The 21,671-nt window shown below is 41.8% G+C and overlaps 1 protein-coding gene across 4 annotated transcripts in view; it reads right to left on the reverse strand.

Moving 5' to 3' along the window:
* The window catches only part of ACSL3 (acyl-CoA synthetase long chain family member 3), a 50,552-nt gene extending 29,314 nt beyond the window's left edge, over positions 1 to 21,238 (reverse strand). The window contains exons 1-4 of one of the 4 annotated variants that reach the window (XM_053951985.1): positions 20,898 to 20,954; positions 5,764 to 5,856; positions 3,096 to 3,186; positions 847 to 1,268 (exon numbers count right to left, since the gene is read on the reverse strand). In XM_053951985.1, coding sequence (XP_053807960.1) covers positions 847 to 1,197 — 351 coding nt within the window. In that variant the 5' untranslated portion in view covers positions 1,198 to 1,268; positions 3,096 to 3,186; positions 5,764 to 5,856; positions 20,898 to 20,954. Of the gene's footprint in view, positions 1 to 846; positions 1,269 to 3,095; positions 3,187 to 5,763; positions 5,857 to 20,897; positions 20,964 to 21,160 lie in introns of those variants that run through there. The other 3 variants (XR_008432643.1, XM_053951984.1, XM_053951983.1) reach the window with 3 other exon arrangements.
* Positions 21,239 to 21,671: the final 433 nt, after the last annotated feature.

Raw genomic sequence — 21,671 nt, forward strand, 5'->3', positions numbered from 1 at the left:
AACTAATCTTAACAAAAAACTATCTATTGTGGATTTAACAATTTCTAATACAGAAATGCAGAACTTCAACACACAGAGATGCATAAATATAAACATTCTGTTGCAGTATTCTGCCCTTCTTCAGGCAAAAGTGCATTTCTCAATGTGTCTGAAAAAATACAAAGCAGCAAATGACAATACAGGCTTGAACATAATACACTATAAAAAGTCAGTCCCTTGAAACAACAGAGCTGTTTTCAGATACTGAAATCACACCTCCCACACACATCAGGATTACAGATTAGCAGAGTAGTTCACCTTAAAGGAGACTCAAAGCAAAAAAAGACTCTTCCAATAAAATCTGAGCAATCCTTTTCCTAACAAAAAATTCATTTAAGTCCTGAATTGCCTGGACAGAACAGAAAATCCTTAAATCACAACTAAGACTGCTGGAAAGGCACATCTGAGTACTGGTGTCTAGTAATTTTTGTATATTTATCTGATGACAGTTTAGAATAAAACAAAGGGAGTCTTTTTAAAATTCATTTTAAAAAGAAACCTTTAAAGCCGCTTACATCACCAGCTGAATATTAAAAACAAATACCTAAAACATACTTGTGTTTTTTCTTTGACTGAAACCATAAATAGGATATCTATTCAAGAGTACAAAAACATTTAGATTTGGTTTAAATGCCAAGTACTGAAAGATTGGGAATTAGATCATTTAATTATTTTCACAGCTACTGAATCTAAGCAGAGAAATTTATTTTTTCCCCAGCTTTGCTTTACTGGACTACAAGTGCTGCATAAGAAAGTAAACATACTTTGGAAAAAAAAGTCTTGAAGGCAGACCGCAAAAAGACTTACCTTTTTAAAAACTTTTCCTGACGGCTGGATTTCATCTTCCTCTTTCAGAATTTCACGTGTTCCCAAGAGTTTTTTGTCCTTATATTTAGTTTTAGCATATTTAAAGACTTTGTCGAGTGTATCACACCCAGGATACAAAACTGAAGCTAAGCAATGCAGACTGTTCACAGATCTGTATGCACCCCCAGGCTTGTTATTCACAGGTCTGGCTTTAACCTGCTTGGCTTTTGCTATAGCCTGCTTTGATCCTGAAAGTATGTACCATGGAATGTACGTTACAAGGGAGTACACCAGGACTATGAAGTTTATAAACTGTAAAAGAACAGGGTTGATGTTATGCTTCAACTTCATTTTGGCCGCTTGAGAATGTTACAAGAGACAGTTTGGAAACATGGATCAGCTAGACAGGGGTCCAAAAAGATCTGAAAAGAGAAAATAAAAGGTTTGTAGTAAACTATCGCTGTTGGCAGGGGGGCATTTTTAAACATGATATTACAATCCATATCCCAGTAGGGGTCTTTATGCAGGAGTTAACAGTCTGAACCCCACCCACAAATGAAAGCAGACACATGAGGTGGAACTGTTCCATTCCCCTTTAGCAGACTGCAGTACAATGACATGCGCATCACAGGTATTTATCTGAAAACATTTTGTGATTATACAACTTAAAAGATCCTCATCAACACCAGAGCACCTCCATGAGCACCTTGACTAGGAATCTCTGTGACCTCTGACTGTGAATCATCAGCCTCCAAACAAGCCCTAGGAACACAGGCAATGTCATCACTCTGCACATGGGAACCCCGACCATTAAGGATGTTGAAAGGTTTCCCAAGTGTTGGACACACTGGGACACCCACCTGAGAGAAGGAAATATGTGTATGTGACAGAACTTTGCTGGTTTATTCCTTGGAACTTCCCATTAGTCTTATGATTTCAGTCTCAGAACCAGTATCCAATGAGCCCACTTGTATCAATAAACATGAGCTAAGTAATATTGGGTAAATACCAGAAAAGAGCTTATAAATATCCCCAAATTCTTAACAGCACAATGAAGAGACGTGTAACTTTTTCCAGAGTCCTTAATGATGCCAGGATATTCACTTTGTCTTTTTTAAAAGCATAATTTACAATATCCAGTGACCACAATGATGATACAACTTTCTAATATAGTCTACTGTTGAGTCATGAAATTATGCAATCTGTCTAAAAGATTAAAAAGGTAAATCAACAAAATAACTAAAATCCCTATGGAAATCAGGGATGGTTGCCATAATGGCTAAAGATGAATTTCTGCAACAGTCAGTGAGTCACTAGCTGAAAAACAGTGTTTTGTACGTAATAAACTACAAATGCACTTCACTCAGTTAACCTTTCAAACATACTGATACAACTTACTAAAAGCAGCATCATAAATCAAGCACCGAATAATGTACACGTAAGATGCACAGCTTTTAACAATTCAAAATTAAGTTTTATTCATGAGATGTATTATTCTTTGCTGATGTCTTACTCTCTTTGACTTTTCCTACATTAACTCTCTGAAAACCCTAAAGAACAGAAATTTGAGTTGAAAAAAGTAATGTTTAAATCATGTAAGTTCCTTCAGTAGTAATGGAAAGAAACCTTGTTTCATTAATCCTAGATCTGCAGTCATTTTGGGAATGGATCACTCCAGCATCCTTCATTTCTAGGATGAGATTCATTCCATCTTTCCCTGAAACATAAAACTTCCTAAAACTCCAAGCAAAAATATTTTATGACCATCTTTTTTTTTTTTCCCTAACAAGCTGCTGTCATCTCACTGTTAACACTGCATCATTACAGGCAGTTTGAAGGAACCAAGCAACACTGAAGTCTGTTCTGCAGAGCACCCTGAGAAACATACTCAAATGGACCATAGGAGCTCTTCACAGTAGAAACATACTGCAACAAGCAGCAGTGGAGGAAAGATTTAAAATATAAAAAAAATTAAATGGAAGTGCATATATTTTAATTTTTAGATCAAAGGCAAAAAGCAGTGACAAACAGAAAACAAACTTAAATAGGCTAAAGGGCAAATCAGTAATCGCTTGAAGAGACTTATGTTCTTAGACTGTCACTCAAGGATACTTAATGAAAATAATCATGAGCCAGCCAATCAGCTACTGCAGGCCAGAAAAAATATACTGGTGTTGATAGCAGCACAGAACAAGATGTTTATAAGCTGAATCCAGAGTTCACACAACAAGAGTTTACTCATTTTTTACCAAGTTTTATGTTGCACTATTATTTTGCCTGGCACAGTTCAGGAGATGAACATCTTTTTTCTCCTTATAAAGCTGGAAAATTTCTCTCTGCCTAAAAAGTAGAAATAGGATTTAACCAGACACTGCTACATAAGAAAATTAAAGTAACTTATTTAATAGCTTTAGGCAAACTGTTCTCCAAAGAAATTCCCTACTGACAAATAGTCAAGGCTGTTAAAATAATATTCTCTCTAGTTTTCATAACTTTCCTTGGTTAGAGAGGCACTGAACCCTTCCAGAACAGCAGCCTCCCATTTCATTTTGCAGTTAGTTATCCCAACAGATTTATTCTTTCCTCAGAAGGAGAGAGGAACCTTTTCCACTATTTCTATAACCATGCCAAAGCTTCACATCAAGCCGTCTCCTCTGGCTTACCCTTGCATAATAATCCCCAAACCTGGAAATCTTTGCTTTGAATTGCAAACATAAATTGTGCTTTGCTCACCATTTCATAAAAGGCTGCATTGCAAGAAAAGGTCTAAGGAACACTCCAAGAGGACAGATTAAAGGGAAATGTCTTGGACTATTCCCTGGCTCAGAAAAGCAAGGAACGTGCTCTAGAAATCTGCTCTGATGTACATCTAATAAATTACTAATTATTTCAGTTGCTCTTTCATAAAAGTGAGGCTATTACAAGTCATCTATAGAAAACAGTTTATTTTAAGAATTAAAACCATTTTTTTCACTCAAAATTTAATGTTTTTAAGATTAAAAGTTATCTTTTGTAAATAAAGTTTCTTGTCTTACAGGCCGAGTAAGACTCCATTTTTTTCCTTCAAAATCTTGTAATTAGGAGATAGCAAAGTTTAGCAAGAGAGGGAACTCAGGTGCCAGTGTCTTAGCCATGGATTTCAGACTGTGATATTTACAGAGTATCTATGCTTGGAACTAATTGTAATTACCATTGTAATTGGACATGGGAAAAGTGCAATGCCTTTTGGAACAAGAAATAAAAATACATTCCACTAGTTTCATTAGAAGAATAGGCTCCAGGATCTTTGTAGGGCGATGGTTCTAAGGAGAGCTGAGCCATGACACAGAGTTCCTTGGTGGCAATATAAAGGCTCCCTCTCTTTTCTTGTGTAACTGAAGAATAGAAGTTGCATTTTAATGCATCATTTTGTTTATTTGTTTGCTATATTGTTGGAGAGGTAAATACCAGCTAAGCAAAGGAGATGCAGTTTAAAATGCCTTTGTGCCCAACAGATTTATAACTGCCATTCTCAGGAGTACATCAAAGCCAGCTAAATGGATCACTAAACATTCAATTAAAAAATCATTTTGATGACAATGTAGAAGCAAAACTCTACCCTGACTTGAGGCTGGAGTGCTAGATGTAAGGCAATTATGTTTTACAGCATGCAAAACCAATGCAGCTGAACTTGACAGTACATTTTCTATTGTTTTTTTTTTCCTTATAAAAAAGCTCATTCAACCTCCATTAAGAAAACCACTTTTAATGACAATGTAAAAGAACAACATTGTTTTCATTAAAATATAATGCTCGTTCATGCATTCTTCTCTATAACAATTACTATTTCAAACCTTTAATGTATGCTATTTTAAAAACTCAAAATTAAAATACATTATTAAAAATCAACTTGCAGAACTAATCTAAAAATTAGAAGTTTTAGTGAAATTTTCAAGGTTATATCAGATCTGGAAGGTTTAAAAGGGAAGCAGTGTTTGCTGTTTAACATTCTGCCTTAAAAAAAATAGTACCCCAAAAAACCAAAACTTTGAAAGGTTTAGTGAAATACTATACATGGTTTGAACATGTAATTGAAGTACAATATGTTGTATTTTTTAATTTTGGAAGTAGATGACTGCTTCTGACCATGAAAAGAGTGTAAGCAAACCCATCATTTTGGGGTAGGGAACAGAAAGCAGAGGACATGATCCTAAGCAGTTTTTGCAAGTATGAGACTATGGCACAGTGACAAAGTTCACTGCACTTTCAGCACTGGAATTTTGTTCTTAGGTAGCTCCTGTTTAATCACTGACAAATAAAAACACATGACATGTGGTAATATTCTAACTCAGTGGTTTGGTCTGCAGATTAGCTGTAAACACTCAGGTTCTTACAGAACATACATCCATCCTGGTTTCACATAATCCTGCTGGGGTTTTTGAGGATTCAGTGCTCAGACCCTGACTAGTGATACAGGAAAGGCTGGGAGGTGAAATCCTGGACGAAAGAGCTGCTAATTTGTACAGAATTACAACTTATAGAAAAATCTGCTCAAGCAAAGGGTTCTGGACATGCATAAGAGCTGTTCAAGTTACATGTAATTCATGTTTAGTCTGGCAGTCACCAAATGGGAAAGAGCAAGACCATAAATTAAGTTTGACACACTTTTTCAACAGCAGAAAGAAGCAACAACCAGAGCACTCATTCATGAGTCTGGAGAAGTAAATCAGTACTTTTCAGGACTGATCCTTCTTAATATATAATCAGTGATTTGGCCTGATATACTACTTATACTAATACTGTTAAACCCTTTAGTTTCAGAAGAAAACTTTTGTTAGATGAGAAAGAAAAAAATCCTTCAAGGAATGTGTTTACTAATTGACCTGCTTATAACAATTACATTACAATAAAAGCATGAATTAACAAGAAAAAATGAACCTTATGCAACTTCTCATCGTGGCAGGTACAGGTACAAGAGCTGATACAAGATGTTCCAGTCTCAGTTTACTCAACAGGAGATGTCACAGGCAACTGCATGAAACCAAAAAATGGAAAACTCCCATTAAATATGGCAATTATAAAACACATCCTCCATTTTTTTTTCACTCATATTTTGAAATAAATAAAAACTTTTTCTCATCTGATACTGCACTGTATCACCTCAGAGAGCCTAGGCCCACTGCAAGTTAACACACAGCCACTGCCTGGACTTCAGTCCTCTACAATCAAGGTTGTTGCAACAGCTTTGGTTAAACGCAGGAGCTCGTGGTACTTTGTCTCCCTGACAAATCCTAACTGCCCAGCACCTTTTAGTGTACACTGCTTCTACCACTGGGGGTAGGAAAAAATAGACCTATCTTTGTGTATCCACCCACAGAGAAAATGCAATTCAGCCTGAGTAATAAAATATTCTTGAACACCTTACAAAAAGACTTAATAGTAATCATTATAGCTATTGATTTTGCTCTACTATACATTAAAGTTTTATTTATTGTCCTTTGCAGAAAGAAGTCTTGAAAACCTGTGCCAGCAAATCACATTTAAAATAGGCAAATGTAAACATTTTGTACCTATTACCTTTCTGCAAACATAACTATTTACACAGTTCTTAAAGATAATCTTTTCCAGTTTCAGTGGATTAACTATTTGCTGCTTGAGGTGAGCATCCAGGGTGCTCACTGCCCCATTTTTTGACTTCCATGACTTCACACCTACTAACCAAACTCCAACCCAGAGATTCCAAGATACTCTTGCAAAAAAACATTTTGGTCAACAATTTATAGTTGTAGAAATACATATTAAATTTCTCTTATCGGTGAATCTTGCAAAAAAAATCCCCTGATTTAACATTCACTGAAAGGATAAAAAGGTTATTCACTGGGTTAGGCTTTAATGGACAAAATAACCAAGTAGCTTCATGTACTGCCCAGTCTCTTCATTACAGAACAATAGGAGTTCTTGAGACAATGTAACAAAGTCCTTAATACAGACTCTACCAAACTGTACCAAAAAATAGCCTCTATTAGTTTACATCTGGACTTAAAAAGTAACATTAACAACCCTGAAGAGGCAGACTTTTACATCTGGAATTCAATCAAGAGCTATTTGCTAGCATTCTGCAAGTAAGCCTTTCTTTTACAAAAAGAAGAGACCAAAAAGAAAGAAATCCCCATTACTGATTTACAAATACTCATGTAGTCATCTATATAGAAATAAGAAGGCACCCAAATGTGCACAGACACGACAGGCAATGCTTCACAAGCCAGCTCCATAGACTGTGAAGCAAGGAGGGCCTGAGGCAGTGAACGGTGCAGAGGAGAATCCCAACCATGTACCTATCCAAGGGGAAGGTCTCTTTTGCAATATGGATTTAAGGGACAGCTATATTTGAAAACAGATGTTCTTCACAGGTACAGCACAAGTGTTTTCACATATTTCTTGAAACAGAGAGGCTAGAAATCCCAGCAAGCCCTAATGAATGCTGGAAATGGATGCTTCGGGTCCCTGGAGAGGGCTGCTGCTCAGCACATCCTCCCAAATTGGAAGAAACAGCAGAGTGGGCACAAGGACACACCTCACCTCCCCAACTCGCCCTTCACTGCTTCCCACAAGCCTCTCCTCCCACCGGCTCCTGCACTCCCTGAGCACTGCTGCTGCCCTGGCACTGCTTGTGGGAGCTGTGTGCTCTCCAGGGCCCAGCACCCTCCAGGCCATCCCGGCAGGCCCCGTGGTTTCCACACAAGTGCACACACTGTCCTTGTCCCCTGCTTGCTGATTTTCCAGCCTCCCCCAAGTCACCCTTTTCCAGACTGCTGCCTGAGTCTCAGCATCACTTCTAGCACAAGGGAGACCTTCCATGAGCCTCCCAAACATCCCCAAAACCCTTCTCCAGGCAGACCCAAACCCTGTCACAAACAGGAGTGCCTCTCTGCAGTCAAGCTGGGAACAGGTCCATGGCTCTGTCCCAAAGGACATTTTCAGCAGGGAGGAAAAGCACTGCTCAGCACACTGACCCCCAGGAACCACCCCAGCAGGACCTCCCTCAACAGCCCCACATGACCACGCTGGGCTTGTCACAGGCATTGAACAGCCTCTGCTACAGAAAGATCTAGAAGAGGATTGCATGGGTGTAACACGGGTGCACACTCAGCCACAGGTTCTTCTGAAACACTCTCAAGCCAGCACACCAGAATGAAACTAACTCCCACATCAACTCCAGTCCCTGACATCTCAGTCCCAGTCCTGAACAGGAGACAACCTGTCTCTCCCTGGACCTTGCCCTCCCTGCTGCTCCACATTCTGTGAACTGCTGTGGTCTCACACAGAAAGAGGGATGGTGGGAGACCACACTTGTTATTGATAACATCTCTGCTCTCAAAAGGAAGCAGATCTTCAGGGCATTGAGAGAATAAACACACTCTGACAGGACACGTAGGTTAATTCTGAGCTACCTTATTCAGATCATCTGTAGCTTCCAGCTGTGACCCACCTCTAGCACAACCCTAGGTGAATCCTAATGCTCTTTAAATGCTTCCCCTCACTCTGCCAGGGAACACAACCCTGGCAGATGGCCAGAGCCAACGCAGCACTCCCATTCCTGCTTCCACAACTCGACCCACTCAACGCTTCAGCTTAAGCAAATCTACAACTCAGCTCCAGTCCCGAGGGAAGCTCAGGCACTGCTCTGCAGGAGCGTGGCTCTGAAAAGCACAGCAGGGCACACAGACCGGCAGGGAAGAGGCATCATGACCTGGAACAAACCACTTTCCAGGTAGGAGTTTAACAGACCGCTGGGGCAGCAAAGGTTGTGCATGAACTGCACAGCCTGAGGCTCTGATTTCAGTTCGGCTCAGGCAGATTTAACGCTGGGCTGCTAATAAAAACAGACTGCTCATCTCCAAAAGGTAATTCCACTCTTGCCCTCCATTGTACCAACACACGAGCGCCTGTGTGGCTAGGAAGGAGTCAGATTAGCTTGTTGATCCAGTTTAAACCCTCTCCTTCTCAGGGTGGGATGGTGGATTTTCCTTTGTATCAACTTCGATATCATTTGAGCCTACCATGAGTCGCTGCAACCACCTAAATCAACAGAAAATTAGCACTACAAAAGATGTTATCCTTCTGCTATTGCAAACTGACTAACCTAACCATGACAGGAGTGACTGACAAGGCAAAACCGGAGGAGGAGAGGGAAGGAGCCTGGCACTGGAGCTGCAAATGAAAGCCCACTGGGCTGTGGAAGAAGCGGGCTCAGCACAGGGACAGCAGGACACCCTGTGACACGGGGGTCACAGCACACTGCGGGATCAGGGCAGAGCTGCGGACAGGGATTAACCTGCTGCTCTCCTACGAATGATCTCACTACTTACTTTTGTAGGAGCTCAGCCTTGGGGGTTTCAAGTGCTACAAGCTTAAATACCTTTAAACTTTGGGTATAGGTTAATACACATCCTATAAATATAAAGGAGTTTAATACATGTCCTTCACATGTCAATGCTACGTTTGTAAAATGATCCTCCCATTTCCTTAGAAGGCAGCCAGAAGGCATATTATTAGGATAAATAAATTATTATTGCCCTTGTTAAATACCAAAATACTACAAAAGTAGGAATTACATGAATCAAAGAAGTCCTTCTACGCTAGAAAGACACTCTCTATGGTATTAACTAAATTTTGATACAAAGGAAAAAGTTTTATTATCTAGAAAAGATTCCTTTTCCTCTTAGTAGGTTTATTTACATCAACTGGAAAAAATCACACCTTGTGTTGGCAGACAATAGGAAGACAAACACAGTAGCACAGAACTAAACTAGATAGAAGGAACTGACATTTCTCAAGGGCACAGAACTGTGCTTTCTCTAAAATAGAGCCTTAGTATATCCAGTTATTCTAAAAAGGTAATGGTAAGTGGGTATTAAAAACTTCTATTTGACATCAACATCTTTTAGGTACACTCAAGCCCCACTGTCTGAAATATCACTGCACACTGCAGGATAGCAAGGGCCCAGGTTCGTACATCCCTCCTCTGCTTCCTCATGAAACAGAGTGACATTTATAAGAAACTGAAAGCTGAAGTGACATCACAAAGCAGACAAACAGATTTATTTCCCCCACAAAAAAGTTACCGGAATCCAATGCACAGTCTGACTGCACGGGCTACAAACTTAAGTTTAAACCTTTGTTCCAGGTGAAAAATAAAACTAAATCAAAGCGAGTTCAACACTAACAAGCTCCAGGAACAATAATTAAACACTCCTAAAGCTACCTTGACCCACAACATGAACACCCTTCCAATAAAATCAACTAAAAATGCACACCTCATTGTAATACTGCATCTTAGATTTTTTTTCTATTTAAAACATTTTAAAACTTATTTTCTTTAAATAAGGGGGGGGTTTAACTTATGCAAGACAGTTTAGATATTTAGTGGATTGACAAATACACCTTTATTAATAAGAACAATAAAACACAGCTCTAATGTGACAACTTTGTCAGCAAAACTGAAAGCACTTCCCAAAAAGAACCGTGCTAAAAACACATCCTTAAAATCATGTAACAAAGTAATAGCTATGCCAGAACACAATCCAGTGCTGCTCCATCTTTCATCTCCTTCCCCTCCCACTACATACATGCCACTTCATGGCAAACAAGTGTCTTAACTCTTTTCAGGCACTTTACCAGATACTGTCAATACACTGCTTCCATTCATTTTCACAAGCAATTATTAGAGCACTTAAAAAATGCATTTAGTGCCAAACTAAATTAAATGTTTTCATGTTTGTGACCGATATAAAAAGAAACTAATGGGTAGAGTACCCTGCTAGTGGAGAAGGCATCAGAAGAACTTTAATATCTGCCAATTCACTGCTAGAGAGAGATGAAACCACCAACTTCCCCAGCATACTGCTAGATTTTCAAACCACAGACACAAATTAAACATGGAAGAGTACATAAACAAGAACATCAACACCACGTATGAAAAAAGTCTGCATAAAAATAAGCCAGAAGCTTCACCAGTAACCTTTGCCTGCTGAAGAAGTTGTGTAACACCCCGAGCTTATCACTCCAAATTCCTACAGTCATTTTCCACTCGTTTAAGTCAATTGCCCTAAGTGCTTCCACTGGGAGGCAGACTGCTCCCCATCCCAATCCAAGGGACTCACCAGAACTGCTTCATGTGCTGTTTTCTACTACAAAACACAGCCTAAGATCAGCTTTCCAATTTCTGGGAAATCTGAAATGCTAAGGCATGAACAGTTATGGCTTGTTTGTTTCTTAGAAAACAGAACAAAAATAGATGGTCTACTGCCATACATTCAATGTGGTTTGTACTGTATCCTAGTCATGTATTCATTAGATCAGAACAACAACAAAAAAAAATTAACAAAACAATCTCACATATTTTAACTGTAAAGGTGCTTTGGGATTTTTTTCTCCAGCAGAAGCTATACATGCATAAAATTGTTCTTATTTACTTTTAGATGAATTTAGTTCATGTAATGACACAGTAAAAAAATTATAACCCATTATCCTATATGCATTTTTCAATTAATTTTGGCCAGGTCCAAAATCTGGTAAGCCTGTATATTTACGTTGTCTTTGCCTTCTTTCTTTAATGTTTCTTCTCTGTTTGATGGGATTTTGTTAGGGATAACTGTTGGCCCTGATGCTGGCTCATTCCCTGGTGTGCAGTATCAATTCACACACTAAGATGAGATATTTGATTTCTTTATTCTAGTTTTCACAAAGTAGGGATCTAGGTGTAACCCCACAAAGTCAGCAAAATTTTACACTAGCTATACATTTTACCAAGGGCATCAGTGTTCCCTGGTTACAAATACACAGCCTTCTCACTGACTAGTAGTCAAACCCCTGTTCATTAGTCACCCTTCTCACTACTCCTTGCTAATTAGTCCACATGCAGAGCCCTTCTCTGCACTGCAGTCAGGGTCTGCTTTGAGTAGGGGGTCAATGGGTGCTGGCCATGAACCCCCCTGCCAGAATCACCTTTCCCCAGTTACTGCTCTGTCCTGCTGACTTCACTCCCAGAGGCTCTTCTCCAGACAGCCCTTTCATCTTGGGATTGTGTTCCCCTTCCCCCAAAACAGAAGATTAGCCAAGCCTACAAGTCTCTACAGGTTTCACAATGCAATTGCTTAATCATAACTGCCTACCTATAGCTACTAATTAACATCAAAACAACTGCACAGTTTGGTTCAAATCTTGAGGGACCTGATAACCTTACACCAGAAGCTCCTGAAAAACAAGAAGCAGATGAATACTCAGGTAACAAAACAAATCTGAGAGAATAAAATGAAGATACAGACTTCACAAGAAAAGGTGTGAAAATTATAAGTCTTTAGACAAATTTCTCATGAGAACAATATCAACCAGATGAACAATACTTATAAGAGGAATTTTACAACACATTTCAAAGCAAGAAGGATATCCACAGCATGATGTTAGCTATCAAAATGATAAAGTGGGATGTTTCACCATTTAATTTGAAAGGCTAAGCTGGTGACATTTTTAATACACTTTCTCTTTTGAAGGATAAATACATTCTCAGGTTCCAGTTATTTGGGGTTTTGCTAGATTTGGTTTGGTTGGTTATCTTTTTTAAACATCATCATTTTGTCCAGTCATCTACAGTGATTTACTGCCAAAATAAATGGAATTAAGTAGATCCCACAAGAATATCTACTTTTCTTACACCTCATGCTTTCCACTGTAGTGCCTCAAACTCCAGAATAGGAACAACCCCTCTCCTCTGGCCTGCAATGGAAGTCACAAATCCTTCAGAAAGGATCACTGCCTTATTAAGAAAAGACTGCTGCTCCCAACCCATGTGCATGGCTCAGATCGTGTTATCCAACATTCACTCTCTATACAATGAGGAGATCCCCTCAAGCCACACAGCAGAAAAACAACAGGAATGCAATTTATAAAAATCACAGCCCTAGTAAGTCTTGCCTCAAACCAATACTCACACAAGATTCATTGGGAATTCAGAGTTTGCAGACTGAATCTCTCTGTAAGGACTAAGCAAGACATCTCAAAAGCAGTGTTTCACTCCAGCAGCAATATAAATGCAAAAAAATAACCAGTGGAACTTTTCCTGAGCACAAAACCAAAGAGAGAAATGAAATTTGCCCTAAGTTCTGGGAATATGTAATTTTCACTTTTGGTAACTTTACCTCTGCCACAGGTTATAAAACCATTCTCAAAACCAGAGTCATCTGTTTCTTAGATTGCTCACAGTGGTGTCTGTGAAACCCCACATCCTAACCACCCAGGTTTACAGATGATTAAGCCTGACTCTTAAGCCGGTTTAACAGAAGTACTATGCTTAAGATTTGGAGTATCTGTCCAAATGCAACTATTGTCCTGCAATGGCCAGAAACTGCCTCCCTCCTAGTATTTTTTAGGACCTAATGCTAAAAAATTACTTCACTTTTTAACTTCAGATTTCAAAAAACTAAACCAAACCAATTTATAAAACACCAGAAATGCTGCACATACAATCAGCAGAAATGGGACTTCAACAAGTATTTCCTATGGATACAAGCATAGCACCATAAACACCGAATTGCCAAAAGGAACTGGAAAGCCTGGAAACCATGGCCAAACCATTGACCAATCAAGCACTTGATGAAATCTGGGGAAGACTACCAGAAAAGATGATTTTGGCTGTTAATGCTTCGGCCTCACTCCTCCATCTATTTATGGGCAGACAGCACATTTTGCATTCAACAAGTTGTGGGGTGACCGATGGGAAGTCACAAAAGGCTGAGCTACAGAAAGACAGGTAGGGCTGTTTCTCTGTAAACTGCTTTGTATGGTTTTTATTTCTCTTGGCTGCTCTAAAGTTCTGGGGACAGTGGGGGATATGGTATTACAAAAGAAAGAAACAGCCAAGGAAAAAGAAAATACTTCAAATTCACTGTTTTCCTAAAGAGCTACTTGATCTAGATTTTATATCTATACTGCTTGGGGAAAAATTACTCTTTTGTTCAAAATCCAGCACTATAATTTATTTAAACATGACATAAAGAAGCCTACCCTGATTATTTGAGTCATCATTCTATTTTCTAGCTTTAGAAATAACAGAATATCAGGACAACCTCTCTCCATCACACTGGAACAAATATCCTTTTCTCTCTTTTTATCACTCTTCCTTTTGTAAGCAAAGGAAGGCAGGATCAGTCATGAACATGCTCAACAATTGCATAACTCGAAGCAAACACGGAACAAGGTCTCATTAAATTAGAAGCCATTTTATTCTCTGAGAAGAAGCATTACACAAGTGTTGCGCTCAGCTCCAAGTCCTTATGTGTCACCCTTAAAAATAAAACTTCCAAACACAGGTGGTGACCATCAGAGGACAATATCCAGCGCCCACAGATATGTTCGGAATGGGATGAAGGTGAGGAAGGAACTACACCCTCCCAGGAGATCACTCAGGTCAGTGGCTCAGAATCAGTACACAAATATTGCGTAGGTAGAGGGAGGTTTGGGTAGAAGAGAATCCTGTTTTTCTCTTCAGGGAAATCAAACACACCCTTAGACTCTGATTATGTAAACATGACCAAAATTGAGGTACGTGGCTGGGTAGAGCCTTCACTGCTAAGTTTCAAGAACATTGACCTTTTTTTAAAAAGAAAGGTGCCAGAATAGCAACGCCATTTGTAGCAATTTTGTGAATATTCTCAGGAAAAATTATTTTGCCTGTCTCATACAGATGTCAGCATTAGATTAATACAATCTGACAAGTTGGACATCCTGAACAGACTATTAAATATTTCTAGAAGAAGAATATAAATATTTCACATTTCATGAGCTGCTAGCATTTCAAACAAGCGAAATACATCTTGCTTTAAAAAAAAAAATACCCCAAAGAATCATGAAATATTAAGCTCATGATGTAATTAAAATATATGCAGTTTCAACTACCGTACTCTTAGAATCTGTTACCTTAGATATATACACATTTACAGATGCACAAAAAAACAAGTCAGGATAGCAGATGAGTCGGTCTTTTCACAAGCTGGACTTGGCCCAACTGCATTTGTGACTGTGTAACACAGGATTTGGGCAGAAGACTATTTTTTTCTTAACTATAACTGATTTTATTACTAAATTATAGATTTAAACTTTTTGAGTGTCTGTTTTACCTAGCTTTCCTGATCAAAAACCCTCACCCCACCTTCCCACACCCACTAACAACCTTGGCTTGGTGGCCTGGACATCCACACATGAGCACATAGCCCTGCTGGAAAGTGGATTTGTACCTTGTTCTTGAAAGCACTGGATGTTACCAGGTTAAGCCTTCTGTGCAGGTTGTAAGAAAAGCAGGTAAGAATCTCCATAAGCATCTTCCCCCTCAAGAAAGGTGAAAAAAAAAAAAAAACTACACAGTTTTCAGCACTGCAGAATTGGAAAATGTTTTTCTGTGCATCTCAAAGTTACCATTAGGAAAAGCATTTCTCTAGAATGATAGAGAGCAGCAATACTTCATCAGGACAATTTAACTGCAGCTGTAAATGCCTGGAAAGTTCTGTTACCAGGGCTTTACAAGTCATTTGTGGACTTAGTGCTGGAACAGACCAAACCCAGTTTGCCACAAAGATCACTAAGCTCCCTGCCTGAGCACTCCTGGAACAGCTGTCTCCTGCCTGCTGCCTTTACCTCCCTTCAGCACTCACAAACAAAAACCCTGACAGAATCTGCAGACACAAAAAGGCAGATGTTTCTCTAGACAACCACTTAAATCCTCCTGCAAGCCATCACCTCCTGCTTCTGCTGTTCTCTTCTGCCTTTCTCCGTACCCATATAGTCAAAACCAGTAACAGATACCTCTTTACCAAACACAAATTACCAACTCATCTAAATCCTAAGTTAACCGCAGATGCTCCACTTTCCAGTTTTGCATGGGTTCTCACAGAATGAGCTCATAAACATTGATTTTATTAATGGTTTGGTGAAACTACTGCAGACCACACTCAAGTTTCACAGACTATCTTCTCATACTGTCTCAAAACTTTGGTTGGTAGAAATTTTATTGTATGTCTGATCCAACAGACCTTACATCACCAGGCACATTGATGTATGACACTGCACTAATTGCTCAAGAAGCACAGCACCCATGCAAAACCTTCCTGAGGATGGCCAAGACTTCTCACGTGTCTGAGCAGCCACCCTGAACAAAATGAGGGATGTTCCATACCCTGTCCTAGAGAGCAGTAAGGCAAAGGCAGAAGTCTTGCCTCTAAAGATGCAGAAAAAGCATTTTTACACAGTTTTCAGGGCACAGTACCCATATGAAGTTATCTCAGGAGAGAACGCTCTACACACAGGAATGTAACACAGCAAATAGATGGGGACTGAACATGGCAGTACTGTCCTAAGTGCCACTCTGCTGCTTCAGCTTCAGTAAGTCACTTCTAATTTCAATATCTCTTTTCCCCTTCCAGGTCTCATACTGGTTTCATCTAACAGATACAAGCATTTCAAGGTAAGGATATTTATGCAGCTCTAAAAAGCAAAGCACTTGATTTTCAGTTTTATAGTGCAATGGGAGGAGGTTTGCACTTTGTTCTTGCTATTTTCACTATCAACAGTGAAAATCCACAAGCCAGTAACTTCAATAATCTTATCTTCCCTGCTTTTCAGGAAACTCATTGGACTGAGAAGCCAACTTGTCCCATTTCAGATATTGTAATTAACTAGCACATTTTTGTAATTAACAAGGCTCACGAACACTGACGGAAAGTTGATGTCCCAACGCACAGGTGGTGACAAATTGCCACCTCCTCCTCCGGGATTACAGACACCTTAAGTCAGCACCTTGACTTCCCATGAGCTGCAGGCTCACTTAAAGAACGAGAGGACGCGTGGGTGAGGATTCCTTCCCAAGGATCAGTAAAAGACTCTTGCAAGTTTTGAATCAAGTTGATTCAAACCATTTTGAATTGTGAACAACTTTCCTCTAATTGATTCAGAAGGTAATAGAGAATAAGATCTGAAATTCCTTCAGAGTTGCACTCCCCACCCCCCACCCCATATTTTGGACTAGCCGTTCAGGAGGTGTGCTTAGGATATGGCCTTGTACACATTTCAGATTCATTAGATCCCAAACTTGCAGCTGAGTACTGAATCCTTTGAGAGCCCCTCAGGCTTTACTACATGGCAAATCCTGATGTAGACCAGGCCCTCAGGATGAAGAGCAGGTTCTTCAAACTCTAACTGCATAATTAAACAAATAAAGTCCTTCCATTTGAGAGCTGCCTAGGACTGGCTTGAGTGCTTGCTATACTGCTCCAAGTCTGACACGTAAACCTGCACTGCCAGACCACATGCAGCCCTAAATAAGCTGGCTCACAACCTTCCACTGCAACTGCTCTGTTGGCAAATGCTAGATAGAGCCATGGGATAAATCAGGGGGATTCTGGTACAACCTCAAGCTCAAAGCAGAGTCAGCTGTGAAATCACACCTGTATTCTCAGGGTTTTATCCAGCTGGATTTTGAAAACTTACACAGAAGGAGTCTGGGCTACCAAGACCCATCACTTGACACACCTCAGGGTGAAAAATGCCTTATAAACACAGACCTCTGTGACTTCAATTCACACCTGCTGTCTCTTGTCTTCTTACCATGCACCACTGTGAAGAACTTGGCTTCACTCTCTTGAAAACCTTCACACAGGTGCTGGAAAGGCCCCCCAAACCTTTTCTTCTCCAGATTCAACAACAGGCACAGCTCCTCTACTTCTCCTCACAAATCAAAAGCTCACAACTCCAGCCAATCTTGGCAGCTCTCCACTGAACTCACTCCAGTTTATCGACATTTCCTTTGTGCCAAGGAGGGGAGCACAACTGGATGCTGGATGTGGTCTTACAAGTGCCAAATGGAATGGGATAATCTCACTTGACCTATGGGCTCTGCTCCTCGGGCTGCCCTGTGTTCAGCTTGATGGCCACCATGACCCTCAGAGCCTTCTTAGCTGGGCTGCCCCCAGAACAGGCTGTGCTGGTGCAGGGGTCACTCCTGACAGGGAGAGAGCCAGGAAGCCCCCACCCTTAAGGAGCTGCTTAAATGGTAAATTTGCTTAGTAATCGGCAGCAGATGAAACGGATAGAAATTGAAGCCAAGTCCTCTTAGTGTTAATACACCTTACTTAGTAGTACTAAGTCGCCTCTTAGGGCCATATTCAGATGGCCTAAATTCCACATAAATCCTTCTGCCTCCTATTTCTTATTAGCTGGCTTTCAGGCAGCTCCCCACTCAGTGTCTTATGTAAATTCTCTGAATTGCTTTTCAGAACTACCTAGAATTCTCCATTGACTGGGAAAAAGGGCTTCAGTGGAATTCAGGCCACCTGAGCCTGGTTTTTAAGGTCCAGTAACACTGCAGCATCAGACTGCATTATTTTTTGGTTTTGCCACCATGGCAGTAAGTAGCAGTTGGCTGTCAGGACAGGTTTAGTTACTCTCCCACGGAAACAAGTATTTTAAAAGAAAATGTAGACGGCTAAACAATTCAGGACTCAGTTCTTCTTGCTACTTTCTGGAAATTTAATCCATAGCTGGATCTCCTTTAACAAGAACCCTTTATCCATAGTTCTTTTGAATTTTGTCCTGAGCCATGTCCGATGTTTGTTCCAGAAGTCTTGACAATCCATTCAAAAAAAATTGGGTCTTTAGTATGACTCAATGGCTCAAACCATTCACTGGTCTACAGAAAGGAAGAATAAAAGCCCTACAATCAGCACTGAATGGGGGCTGGGGAAATCAGTGGCTTAAATGCTCACCAGTTCCGCAAAAGCACACCATGCTGTAAGTCAAATATGAAGACAACACCCCTAGTTCTTCAGAGATTAACAGTTTTCCAAAAATACCACTCTGATTTTCTGAGGTTTCTGGCTAAACCACATCTTGTGATTTGAGAAGTTATTTCTTAGAGGCATTATGGTTTTGGAAGCGTCATAAGTGAGAAGTTACACCAGCATATTCAGCTCAACAAGCCCTACTCAGTGTTCTTACATACTCAGGATTCTCCAAGCAAAAGAGATGGAGCAGGGGAGATGGCAACCACCTACAAACCCTTCTGAAAAGTGGAACCAGACTGTACACACCACAGTCCTCACACCTCTTTTTAGGCCATTAACAGTGCTTTTGTCAAAGCCCCACAGCACTCAGGTACACAGGTATGGAGAGTCTACCCCTTGCCCACAGCTGTAAGCCAGAGCTCTCTCAAAACATCCCACTTCTGTGAAATAAAAAGAACAAAACTGAGGCTGGAATTTATTACCTGCATCCTTACTTGAGTGGAATAGGACATTTGAAGACAGCACAAACATTCAGAACCAAGTGCCAGCTTACTGCACGTCAAACAGACTACTGTAGAATTAAGTCAGTAAGTCTGCACCCCTCTGAGGGATTCTGTATCCATGAGCAAGCAGCCTGCTTTCCTGACCAGTCAAGAGGGACCAGATCCATACCACAGACTGACTTCATTACAAGTTTCAAAAATTTTCACCACACAGAGCAGCAGCTCCCTGAGACTGACTCAAGTTTGTCAGCTAGCCATCAACACTGAACAAACAAATGTTAAACCTGAACATACCTCCCGTTTCTATGGACCAATAATAACAAATGCTGAACAACTACAAAGAAAAACAGGTCTGTAAGTCAAAATGCTTAGTTTCAGCCATTCCTGAGACATAAATCTACAGGTCAGGGAGGAATTACCAACCTTAAAAATGTCTTTCCTTAACTTTTCAAAGCACATAGAGCAAATAGTATGAGAAGTGCTGCAGATAGTAATGAATATAAAGTCTTATGAATGCACGCAGATGATTACCTTCCTTTTAGGATACAGTTAAGACCTGATAACACATCTATTATTTCATGCTTCTGTTTTTTTAGCCCCAGGAAATGAAAGTCATAAGCCACAGTGAATTTTTGCACAATAAGATGACAATCCACTCTGGAGAAAGACTGTATCAAGAGCAGAATGTAACCAGTCAAAAACACATTAAGGCTTTTGGTTTCATTTTATGTTTTTCTTTAGATGATGCTTAAAACAGTAACAAAACAAAACAAAAAAAGAAACGGAACAAATTTCACGTGAACTCAAATTTTGTATTTTGAGTAAAAATGACTGCCCTTACCCTTAAAGGACTTTTTAAAGTAACCAAAATCTTTTATCATTGGTATTACTCTTTTCCATTAATTCTGTACTGATAACAACACTTTAAAACTGAGGCTATGTAAATACAAGAATTTCACATCTGGTGTTATCAAACCCACTTCACAGGCCAAAAAAAAGCGCTAAACTATAGAATCTGATACCCCTAAACAAAATGCAGTAGTCTTTTCCAATAAGTAATATTACGTACATGTACAGCTACTGTACATAATAATTAAATGTTTGGGGGGGAGGGCTTGTTTGTTCAGTAAGGTAAAAAAAAAATGGAGTGGTCATAAACTACTTTACAAGTATTTTTATTCTGTTACTGCCCTAATTTTTCTGGAGTTTATTGTTTTCCCATTTCCCAGGGATTCTGTATAAGTCCCAAACACCGAACTTCATGCTATTTATGGAATTATCTGTATCAGTATTTTAAGGCTTGCTGCACTCCCTACAGAGTGAAAGGGGTTCCTGTGCTGTCCTTCCCGGGCGAGTCCTGGAAGGGAACGCACCTCAGCATTAAATCCCGCATCAACCCCCTGGAAAAGAGATCGGCAATCCTGAAACGAGACTGGAAACCCCGGCCCGCTCCTCCTGCGGCCACGCTGGCTTCGCATCACCCGCGCTCACCGACCACGAGCCGCGGTCGGTCCCGGAGCCCGCGGCGGGGACAGGGCACGCGGCGGGGACACGGCACACGGCGGGGACACGGCACACGGCGGGGACAGGGCACACGGCGGGGACACGGCACACGGCGGGGACACGGCACACGGCGTGTCGCCACCCCCGCGGCACCGGGCACCTGCCTCACGCTCGCGCTCCCCGCGAACGCCGGAGCCCAAACACAAAGCAGAGCAGAGAGAAAAAACGCGCCTGTTACCGATTATTATCTCGCTAATTATCCGGAGCGCCGCTCCCGCGGGGGCGGCGCCGGTGCGCAGCCGCCGGCCCCGCCGGCAGCCGGGCCCGCGGCAGCCCCGCCGCACCGCTTCAGCACCCCCGCGGCCCGGATGGCCGCCGCACTCGCCCCCGCGGAGGCGGCGGGACGCCCGGCGGGGCCCCGCAGCTCCGCACGGTCGGGCGGACGCGCTCCTGGCGGCACGGGGCCCCGCGGCCCTCCCCGGCCCGCGGCCCCGCACTCACCGGCCCCGGCCCGGGGACGCCGCGGCGGCACCGCCCGCTCCGCGCACCGCCCGAGTGCGCGCCCGCGCTCACCCGCGGCCGGGCCGCCCGCCGCCGCCGCCGCGCGCGCTCATTCCGTATGCGCCACGGCGCCTCCTGGTTGGCCCGCGCCGGGTGGCGCGCGGGGCCGGGCTCCTGCGGAACGGGGTTACTACAGGTCACCGGCGCAGGGGGGCGGGGGCCTGTGCCCGGGACCAATCGCTGGCGAGGGGCGGGGCCGCGTCAGCAGCGCGTCGTTCCGCGCCGCGGCCCCGGCGCCTCCGCGCCTGGCGGTGAGCGGCCGGGGCCGGGCCGGGGCCTCCCTCACGGAGCCTCCTCGGGGCCCCGGGCCTGCCACTCACCGCCCCGGCCCACGCGCGTTCCCGCGGCCCCGGAACCGCGCGATGCTCCGTGTGCCGCCGGGGCGCGTTAGAGAATGCTTTTGCCGTGCGTCCCGGTCAGCGAGTGACCCGGCAGAGGGATGAGCGTGCCC

The sequence above is a fragment of the Vidua chalybeata genome, chromosome 10, assembly GCF_026979565.1.
Source record: "Vidua chalybeata isolate OUT-0048 chromosome 10, bVidCha1 merged haplotype, whole genome shotgun sequence".
NCBI classification, from domain to species: domain Eukaryota; kingdom Metazoa; phylum Chordata; class Aves; order Passeriformes; family Viduidae; genus Vidua; species Vidua chalybeata.